This window comes from Python bivittatus, unplaced genomic scaffold, assembly GCF_059951505.1.
Source record: "Python bivittatus isolate LINGU-HERP-01145 unplaced genomic scaffold, Pbiv_v1 ctg000350_np1212, whole genome shotgun sequence".
Taxonomy (NCBI): Eukaryota; Metazoa; Chordata; class Lepidosauria; order Squamata; family Pythonidae; genus Python; species Python bivittatus.
In genome coordinates this window covers 35293805-35305254 of record NW_028277074.1, presented here as the reverse complement: position 1 = coordinate 35305254, position 11450 = coordinate 35293805, and the positions used below count along the sequence as shown (strand labels likewise).

Below are 11450 nucleotides of genomic sequence, written 5' to 3'. Positions count from 1 at the left end.
TGACTGCGGGGGGCCTGCAGCAGCCATAACTTCAGGCATGGGTCATTAAGTCCCTTTGTTCAGCACTGTCATAACTTGGAATGGTTGCTGAACGAATGGTCATAAGTTGAGGGCTACCTGTAAGTGGGATACTGTATGACTACCAGGAAAGATAAATCTTTGTACACAGGCAACTGTATGCAAAAGTTGAAGCACCTCTTCCTAAGGGAACAGAAGCTGACATAACTTCTGTATGTGGAAAATTAAACTCAATACCTTTCTTCAAATTTGAATGCATACATTGTTTCCGTGTAGTTGTTTAATAACTGAATATAAGACAAATTGTGAATATGTCAAGACAGAAATATGGATACCCTTCCATTCGGTATTTTGTAACAGCTCCTTTGTCAGAAGTTACAGATTCCAAATGTTTCCTGTAGCTAGCTAAAAGCTTTCCTATTCTTGCTTTTGCATTTTTCCCCATTCTTCTTTGCAGAATTCTTCTGATTGATTGATTGATTGATTGATTGATTATATACCATCAAGTCATTGTCATCTCCTAGTGACCACTTAGATAGATTTTTTCCATGAAGATCTGTCCCTAGCCGGGTCTTTCAGGTCTTCCAATGGTGTTCCTATCACCACTGTAACTGAGTCCATCTACCTCCCTGCTGGCCATCTTCTCTTTCATCATAATTCTTCTAACTCAGAATAATTCTTAAGGGTTGTTTTTTTTTTGCATGGAGAGGGATATTGGGAAATTCAAGCACATGTGGGCAAGCGGGTGCTCTGCTGAGACATGGGTGATAGCAGTAATGTCAGTTGAGGGTTAAAGTTAGGGACGAAAGTCAGGTGCTGGGAAGATTAGATGTGGGTGGAACATTGGGTATGGTAGGAGGAGCAGGAGAGGAGGAGACACACAACAGCTCTACTTTATTCACACTGTCCAGATTTTCTTTCATCCAAAACTCAGGACCTTGTCAGTCTGGGCCTTGTTTCTGTCAAATTGTGGCTGACCCAATCTGGTAGAGCCTCTAGAATGGAGTAGCTTGTTCCAAGTTCAAAACAAAACATTTTTTTTTCATTTTGTGTACATCTCTAGTTGTCCTGAATCTCTTTAAACAAAACCTGATGTCTTATTCTGGAAACCACAAACCATCTATTTTGATAAATGAAGCTGCAGACAAAGATTACATTCTGCAAATTGGTAACCTGTACACCTACCTGCTGCTGGTGCTGCAAAAACACTGCTGTGAGCTGCTCAGCAGATAGCGGAGTCCCCTGGGGATTAAAGGCCATTACTAAAATTCCAATATTGTCAAAGGAATTGTTGTCTCAACATATGTGTAGGACGCCAGATTGGGGAAAGTTGATCTATAGAAGGACAAGGTACAGATGTTTTAAATTAATAAATAAAATCTCACTGAGCACAAATAACCACCCAGAAACAATTGGATGGGGCAGTATGCTGTATACATTATTGCAATAAATAAATACGTGAATAATATTGCTGCTGAGAGGCAGGTTATCTGAATTCTCACATTGTATTCTTTAAATGCCCTGGGATGTTGAACTGTTCAAGGGCAGACCCCAGGCTTGCAGTGGGTCTCTAAAAAAAATCTTCTGCTATCTCATGGGTTACTAATTTACAAGTCAGGCAAGGAGAAGTAGCAAGATAGGGAAGGGAAGGATTTGATTCTGCTATGTTTCAAAGCTTAGATTTCCACTTCATTCTTCCTGTTATTCACAATGGTTAGAAGGCTCACAGGGGTGGCAATTAGTCCCTTTCTCCTACTGCGAAGAGCAGGAACTATAACTGAGGCTGCAGCAGGATCAAATAGTAAATCCCTGGACACTTAAAATTTCTAAACTGATGGCAGAATCAAATTTGTCAAGTTGAAGTCCTTTTGCTTAGGAAGTCCTGGGAAGAGCACTGTTTTCCTTTTTTCCCTGAAGGTATTGTCAGTAATGTTGGACAAGATAGAGCAGGTCTTTCTACCTTTTTCATAAGATGCTTAAAGGGAATATCTGTACATTTAAACGCATATCTGATATTGAGAATGGGTACTCAGTCATTTTCACAGCATTTCCAAGCTCAAAGAAACATTATTTTGGTTCCTTTGTCATCCATTTTATACTGTAGACATCTGACCCTGATGTTGAGATCCTTTTTCTTAGAATTGTCTAAGCATTTTTAAATACGCTGTGATTAACATTTCCTTGACTATACTTATACTGACTATAAAATGATATGGAGAAAGACAGAAAATTCATGGTTTATTTTGCATACGTTTTGGGGTTAATCTCTTCATTCAAATTTCCCTTCAGTCATCTCAAGATTCATGGTTTATTTTAGAAAGAATACCAAGTCAGATTCCTCTGAATTGTAACGTAAGTATTTTGTTTTTCTAGGTGACCCAGAGACCAAGCTCCCATAAAATGAGATGTCTGTTCAGAATCAGTTTTGTCCCAAAGGATCCTATTGATCTTTTACGGCGGGATGTGGTTGCCTTTGAATATCTCTATGTACAGGTATGTTACAGAGTTGAACACAGCATGATGAAATGTCCATAGAGTTACTTGCAATGGTTCTTTTTTACTAAGCTTCTTCACAGTTAAAATGAAATTATTTTTAAATATTTTGATTACAGTGGGAATATCAATAAAAACAATACAAGGGATTTCAGGATCACTGCTGATGATTTTGAAATACAGAAGAGCTAGATTTACTGTTGCTTTTTTTTAATCTACATTTTCTGGGGTTTATAGTTCTAATGAATCTGAAAGGTACTGGGTTGGGATAGGTTGCTCTTAAACAATAAAATAAAAGTGTTATTCTGGTAACACCAACTTAATAAACTTGATATACCAATGTTTGTCCTTTTTTTATCTCTAGTTATTTATGGATGGTTCATCTGGCAGTCATAGTTCCTGTAAATTATGAGCTTGCCTTTTGGAGAAGAGAGAGTCATAATGCAGTATTTAAAAGAGATGTTTAAGCTTGATACTCCCTCTGCTGGTTTCTTGACAGAGCTGTAATGATGTGGTTCAGGAGAGGTTTGGACCTGAGCTAAAATATGATATTGCATTGAGATTGGCTGCATTACAAATGTATATTGCAACAGTGACCACAAAACACACTCAAAAAATCTCTCTGAAATACATTGAGTAAGTATAGAATGCAAGTTTCATAACATGTGAGTATTAGAATTATATGAAGTGACAAATGAATTCCAATGTAAATGACCAGTAAAACTTAAGGACTTTATTTGAAAAAAAAACTCTGCCTTAATGTTAATAGAGAATTTGAGTAATTAAAGTTAACCCATGTTTTATACTTGGAGATGGTTGTCAAATCAACCTAAATTATATCACTGGAACTTCCTCACCAACATCATTTCCTATTTCCTATTTCCTGTCTAATTTACCTGTGCTGTTGAAACAATGTTGTTGTCCTCTGGTTCCTAAATAATTCACAATAAATTAAAGCAATAAATTAAGTGATCTAAATAAAAAATCTTTGGAGAGCTGAAGGCCAGTCTACATATAATGCTAGTAAAAGCACCATTCCTCAGTACCAGGCCAAGAAGGCCTTATTCATTCATTACAGTAGTCAATTCCTATTTCTGGTAGTAGAATGAAAAAGAGTTAATATGTAGTACAGAGATTCCATATAACAGGACAGGTAAGATACTACATCAGTAATACAGGGGGAAAAAACCTTCTGAACACAGATTATTTTAACTAGCATCCATTTGGATGCCATTATGTGCTGACTGACTCTTGAAACAATATTGCTTTCTTTGTATAGAATTTTGATTAAGGAGTTTGATTACAATAGTAAAAACTAACACAAACCAAACTTAAAGAAAGAAAAAAGAATAGTAATAAAGAATAAAAAGTGCAAGAAAAAAGAAAAAGAAAGAAGAGAAAAGGAAAGAAAGAATATGATAAATAAATAAAATAAATTCCCCTCTCCTCCCTACGGGCGGTATGTGTCTTGCTCAATCTCGGGTCCTCTACCAGAGGCCTGGGAGTTTGACGGTTCTGTGCAGTATCTTAGCTGTTCCTAGTACTGCACTCTTTTGGACAGAGAGCTTTGATGTTGTTCCTGGGATCTGTTGGGGCCACTCTCCCAGCTTGGGAGTCACAGCCCTGAGTGTTCCTACCACCACTTGGACCACTGGCCTTTACTTTCCACGTCCTCTCTAGTTCTTCCTTCAGGCCCTGGTACTTCTCCAGCTTCTCATACTCCTTATTTCTGATGTTGCTGTCACTTGGCACTGCTACATCTATCACCACTGCTGTCTTCTGGTCCTTGTCTGCTACCACAGTGTCTGGTTGATTGGCCAGTACCTGCCTGTCCATCTGGAAGTCCCACAGGATCTTAGCCCTGTTATTCTCCATGACCTTCTATGGAATCTCCCATCTGGACTTGGGAGGGTCTAGCCCATACACTGTGCAGAAGGTCCTGTACACAATGCCAGCTACTTGGTTGTGCTATTCAGTATATGCTGTTCCTGCCTGCATCTTACACCCTGCAACTATGTGTTGGACTGTCTCTGAGGCCTCTTTGCACAACCTGCAACACTCATCAGACCCCACTCACTGTGATAGACTGGAATGGTGGAAGGGGAGTAAAGAATGTACTCTCATCTCCAGAGGAGCGAGGAAGAGATAAGCGGAGGAGACTGGCACCTCCCTAAGAAATTCCATCAGTGTGAACTGACTGAGCCTAGGAACTGGTTTTCATTCTGGGAAGATTCTTGTTAATGGGTTGTAGCTAATAAACCTTGCTGGATTGATTCTGCATGGTCTCCTGGAGTTCCTTGGGCTAGGCCCGACATCAATCAAAACCAGTTCCCAGGCTCAGTCAGTTCACACCGATGGAATTTCTTAGGGAGGTGCCAGTCTCCTCCGCTTATCTCTTCCTCGCTCCTCTGGAGATGAAAGCACATTCTTTACTCCCCTTCCACCATTCTAGTCCATCACACTCACCCTCTTTGCGTCTGGTGTACAATCTCTGGGTGTTGGACTTGGGGTGGAAATCTCTGTACATTGTGAGGAGCTTCCGAGTCTTCACATCAGCAGCCTCCATATCCTCCTTTGGCCAGCTCACTATACCAGCAGGGTATCTGATGACTGGCAGGGCATATGTGTTGATGGCATGGATCTTGTTCTTCCCATTGAGCTGGCTGTTCAGGATCTGTCTTATCCTTTGGTGATACTTGGATGTTGCTGTCTTCCTTGCCTCCTCATTGTGGTTCCCATGTGACTGTGGGATACCAAGGTACTTGTAGCTGGTCTCTATGTCTGCTATGTGGCCCACTGGTAGTTCCACCCCATCGGTCTTAACTACCTTCCCTCTCTTTACTATCATCCAGCCACACTTCTCCAGTCTGAATGACATCCCAATGTCCTCACTGTAAATCGGTGTCAGGTAGATCAGTGAGTCAATGTCTTGTTCACTCCTAGCATACAGCTTGATGTCATCCATGTAGAGGAGGTGGCTGATGGTGATTCCACTCTTGAACTTGTACCCATATCCAGTTCTTGTGATTATATGGCTGAGGGGGTTTAAGCCTACGCAGAACAGCAGCAGGGACAGTGCATCACCTTGGTATATGCCGCACTTAATGGCAACTTGTGCGAGCTGTCTTGAGTTGACTTCTAGTGTTGTCTTCCACAGTCCCATTGAGTTCTTGAGTAAAGTCCTTAGTGTCCTGTTGACTTTGTATAGCGCCAGGCATTCATAGATCCGTGTGTGTGGCATTGAGTAGTAGGCTTTCCTGTAGTCAATCCAGGCTGTGCTCAGATTGGTATGTGTGTGTGTGTGCGTATGACTTCCAACCTTTTTTCAACAAGCATAGACAAATTTAGTAACTCTTTACCCTCTATACTGTTACAAACAGATATCTCTCTCTTCATCCCATATCCCATCCCTTATTTATAAGCAAATCCATAAAATATCAACATTTCAATCTTGGTGTCAGCAAAAAGTCCATAAAGAGTTGCCAGAACTTGATCAAATAAACCAACTTTATATTCCATCCTTTTACTCTTAACAGTCTTAATCTTTAGTTCTTTCAAATATTGTTGTAGAATTTGATTTCTCTTCAGTTTCTTTATCCTATCACATAAGACTTGGGGTGTGTGATGGGATTTAACAAGCCTCTTTTGTATATCCAATAAGAAAACATTTTCCAGGTCATTCTCTTGGTTTGTCATTCGTATTTCCCTTTTAATTTTTAAAACTTCAGCCAGTTTCTTTTGTATATCCAATAATGCATCCTTTTCCAAATCATTCTCTTGGCCTGTCATTTGTAGTTCCACTTTCAGTACTTTCTCTGCTTGTCAGATAAAATTTGTTCTACATTTGTCATTTCCTCACTGACATCTTTTGGATATCTTTAATAATCTATCCATAGGATTAGATATCATTACTGACACTGTTGAGATTGTAGCTACTAATTTCTGGCTCCATTCCTCAAAGATCTCCTTTAATATTTCCAATGTTATGATATGTTGTGTCATTTTGTAAGTCCCAATTAACTGACAAAAGTTGACTTGTATTTTTTTCCTTCTACTTAGAATCTTTAGTTCCCTCTAGTGTCCAGCTTCTAAAATCTTAAAGTTGCTTATCTTTGTTATGAACCAAGATAGTCAAAATAACTCTGGTTCTCACAAAAGGCTGTTTATTTTTTATAGTTAATTTCAAAATCTTATAGTAAAAGTCAATATTCCAAATTTAACTGGATCCTTAATCTGTTTGTAACTTTCTTGGATCAAAATCTTATTTAGCTTTTTGCTGTTTATTTCAAATTCTTTAAGTTCTTAAGCTTGTAATTAATTTTTAATTTACTCAGAGTTGAAGATAAACTTACCTGACAACTTTTCAAACTTGTCATTCTGAAGGTCTCTAATAGCTTTAAGATGGTTAATAGGCAATTTCCAAAAGTGATTAGAAAGCAAGGCGTGTGAACTTAGTGTCCTTTAAAAGGCTCCACCACGGTTGCAAGTGTGATGGCTGATCCCTTCATCTCTCAGCATTCAAACCCACAGAAGACCGCTGTCCTCCCAATGAGGAGGAGCCATACAGAGCACATGTGGGTGATCTCCCCATCCTCTCCTTATATGGAGAGGTTACGAAGAACTGATCTACTCACCAGTTCTTTGGTCTTTGCCACGATCATCGGCTCTGCTTTTGCAAAGACATGTTCAGTCCACCATGCCTCCCCTGGAAGTCCTTCAAACAAGGTGGAAGCAGCATTTTAAAAATTTCATATACAAGGTTAAAAACTGTTCAGTTTAAAACATTGTCACACTGATACAGTGATCTAACCCATAGGTGCACACAAATCTCTAGTTGTTTGCCTGGCATGTCTTAAGATTGACTTAGTGTTTAATAAAATAATCTAAAGAAAATCAGAAAAATGTTCTCATTCACTCTGCAGCCTTCTGTGATCACAGAAAGCTGCTCCAGAAAGTCAGGAACCATTCCAGAAAACTGGCATTATGAGGTGATGGGGGCTGGGTTGCAGCTAGCTAACAATAGTTCGTGTAACAATTATTTTCTTTTCATGAACTTTCTGAAATTAATTTATCTTAGTTAGTGGCCATGGGAAAGCACTGGAAAGATCAGGATGGGTAGCCCAGCAGGAAACCTGTCAACCACAACAGTAAGATTGGTAGAAAAGTGCTGGGAAAATGGAGCGATAGTCAGTGAGATGTGTTGTGCTATAATGTTGGTTCTGGCAGCATCAGGAAGATTCAGTCAAGAAGGAAAGGGGCAGACTGCATTCTTAGCAGTCATCTTCTTATGTCTGTGAGGCTTCTGACGCAGAGCTGGGTGACAGAAAAGAAGGCAGATCAATACCCTTGGATGAAGGCTGCTGTTAGATAGTCTCACTCTGGGGTTAAACTATTCTCACAGTAATGGGAAGAAGGTGGAATATTAACAGGAAGGGATACCCTTCATATTCTTTCCTGCCACTTCCACCAAACATCCATCTCTTTCTCTAGCCTCCATTTGCAATTCAGCTGAGCACTTTAGGCTCCGTTTTTTGGAGATCACATAATCCCCACCAACTTGACAGAACCAGAAGACTAAATACTTTCTTCTATCCATGTATAAATGTACATTTTGGATTTAATATTGGGTTTAACATTCTTACCTCCAAACAGTCTGTTAAATTGAGGTTTTCCAGTATGTATATTTCCTCAGTAAAACTAAATTATAGAGAATCTGACATAAGGAGAGGTTGAGATCCTTTTGCAGACTATAATCTGATGCAGCATCTGTAAAGCTATGTGTTGTCATGACATGTGTGCTAATGTACTTCCTGCTTCCACTGAAGTGCAGAAGGTTACACGCATAGAGTACACGATTTCATACAGGATGCTCATACTATTGGTCAAACAGAACAGACCATTTGGGAATTATAACTAATTTTTTTTTTCTCCCAGCCATTTAATTGCTTTGGTTGGATGGATAAATGACAACCAATTATGTGTACCATCATACAATATGGTATTGTTTAGAGGCAAAGAAATTGTTGGAGAATCTTCTTATAATCCCCCCCCCTTTTTTTTTTTGCTTTCTACAGATTGCGGTTGTGCCCTCATCTGCAATTCTGCTTTGATTGCTTGTCCATATTTTATTTATTTGTTAGATTTATATCCTACATTTTCTCTAGGAGTTCAACACAGAATGCATCATACTCCTTTTTTTCTACAACTACTATCCTATAGTTGGGTTGTGAGATAATGACTGGTTATATCACCCAGTTAGCTTCCATGGTTGGAAGTGGACCTGGGCCTTAATCCAACATCTTAGCCCCTGAACTATTCTGGCTCTTATTAATGCCATCTCCATGTCTTCAGGCATATATTAACAATTAGCTTCCATGCATTCATAGATACAGCCGTGAGTTGTGACTAGAATAAACTACAAATCTAGAAGAATAGCTTTTTAAAATATATATATAAAAAAGAGAACTCTCTACATTTTATTGTTCTGTGACAATTTTTCCAGCATGAACAGATAAACAACCCACATTTACAACAAATGGGCTTGACCATATAACTGTTCTCTCAGATTTCTTGGATTCTAATTAACATAGATAATTCTCATAGAAATGTGAATTAAAGATATGTTTTAAATTGCAGAAAAGAATGGGGACTGGAGACTTTTATTCCATCTGCTGTACTGCAGAGCATGAAAGAAAAGAACATAAAGAAAGCACTTTCACACCTTGTCAAAGCAAATCAAAATCTAGTTCCTCCAGGTAAAAAGGTAATACATTTGCATCTTAATAGAAATACATTTTCATGATAAAGAGAGCAGAATCCAAAGGACAGAATTTAAAAGAAGCCTTTCAGAGAAAAAAAAATGACCAAGGTATTTTTTAGAGATTGCCCAGGTCTACAGCGTATAGTGCTTATTAGTATGTTTAAAGAACAATGAAAAAATAATAATTTAACAAAACATTTTTTCTAAATATTGAAAATACTAGGAATTGTTAGTCACAAGAACATGACTTTTCTCTCTACATATATTCAGTTTGCTCTGCATTACATAACAAAAGTGCTTGAAAATTCCTTTCTCTGCTCTAAGTTGCCTCTCTGAGGCATCTTCCAGAGCCACATATCTTTCTCATCATGTAATCCTTTGATTTATTTTTTATATATACTGTCAAGTGAAATATTCTGATTCTGTGATTAACTTTTACCATTAAAGGATGTAGGGCTCTGGTTTCTTGAGATTTGCAGCAAACTGCATATATCTGAAATATGCTTCATAGATTAAAAGGCACTACTAAGTTAAGGTAACCTCTCCTGAATTCCATTAATTTCATGACAATGTGTGAAGCAAGGATGTATTTAGCTTTCTTTCCCTGAAATAATCTAGACTTGTAATGAATTAATTAGTGGGGCTTTGCACCTTTGTAAATGATTTGGAAGGAGCATTGTGTACCTTCTGCATAACACGTTTCTGTTGTTCATTGAAACAGCCCACGCAAGCCTGAAGAAAGTTGGGCCACTTTAATGAAAATTAGATGCTGTGAAGGACTTCGGGGGGATGTGGAGGATGAAACAGCCAGAGCTTACATAAGCTTTTGAGTCTTAAGTTTTATTATAGTTATCCCCTTTTGGAGCATAATATCTAAAGCAAATTATTTATGAAACTTTATTTTGGGTTGCTCAGAGGAAGGACAGAGTAAAAAAAATAGAAAGCTTTGTAAATTATCTGTAACCCTGGAAATAAACCTAGTTAAGGTGCTGTATTGGCATCCTGAAGTTTATTACTAAAATGTGTGCACTCTACCACTCCACTTGAAGATTACAACTGAATATAAAGAAATTGGAAGGTTGTGAAGTTTGCTGTCTAAGCTAGACAGTGTCTGAGGAATATTGTAAAGAGAGAGTTTGCAATTTAAAACTATGCTCTTAAAGTATTAGCCCCCTCTTTGTAGAGCTTCTGCAAGCACTTATTGAAAGCAGTTTACAAACTGAGCTGATGAAGGAAAGGCTCAGGTACTAAAACAATGGTCCTCACTAGAGAGGGTTATAAATGAAAGGGGTTATGTCCAGTAACTGAAGATGTGGATGTGTACATTAAATCTCAAAAACAGTCAAGAATTACTTTTTCTCCAGGGGTGTAACCCCAATAAATTCTGATGACCAGGGCAGTGACATGAAAGAAAATGGAAAGCAAAACAACATGCCATGTGAATGGTCTTTTGGTCCTTCACTCTTGGACAGATACCACCAACATTATAGATAAGAGGACCTCCAGTATTCTAAATATTGCTGAGGAAATAGTTATTGCTGAGAGACAGCTAAACTCTGAGACTACAGAAAAACACATGGACAATAGCATACAACCATCTTTAATAAGAGCTCAATCTGTAACAACAAAGCCCCTTACCAAGGCAACTTCAACACCTTCCAACCACATGGTTTGGGAACCCTTATTGGTAAATGAGGCAAATTATTTGAGTGGTTCACAGGATTCCTGTTTGCAAAAGATTACAGAAACCTTGGGAGAACAACATGAGGCTTTTAACAAATTTGCCATGAAGTGGTCATCTGATTTACTACTACTGAAATAATTTCTATTCACTTCAAATGATCTATTGACAATTCCTATCAAATTAGTCTCAAATGAGATTGGACCACAGAAAAACACAGTATTTGATAATTCACTAATGCACAACCATTCCCAAATCCAGACTCATTTTACGAATAAGAAGAGAAAAAACAAAATAAAGCCCCAGGTGAAAACCAAGAAAAGGAAAAAGAAGGCACAAACAGGAAATCAAGTAAGGAAGAGTAAGAACTGGAAGAGTACTGCTATTCCCAAACAGGCTTCTAAACATAAGTATAATTATCAATTTAAAATTTTGGGAACAGCTAACAAAAGAAACAACAGACCAACTAAAAAGCCACCCAGGAAGAAGATAGAAGCA

At 38.3% G+C, this 11450-nt stretch overlaps 1 protein-coding gene across 1 annotated transcript in view; it reads left to right on the top strand.

Moving 5' to 3' along the window:
* Positions 1-11450, top strand: part of FRMPD4 (FERM and PDZ domain containing 4) — an 83529-nt gene that overhangs the window by 58550 nt on the left and 13529 nt on the right. Inside the window, exons 8-10 of the mRNA XM_088144459.1 lie at positions 2392-2511; positions 3011-3147; positions 9148-9274. Coding sequence (XP_088000585.1) covers positions 2392-2511; positions 3011-3147; positions 9148-9274 — 384 coding nt within the window. The remainder of the gene's footprint in view (positions 1-2391; positions 2512-3010; positions 3148-9147; positions 9275-11450) is intronic.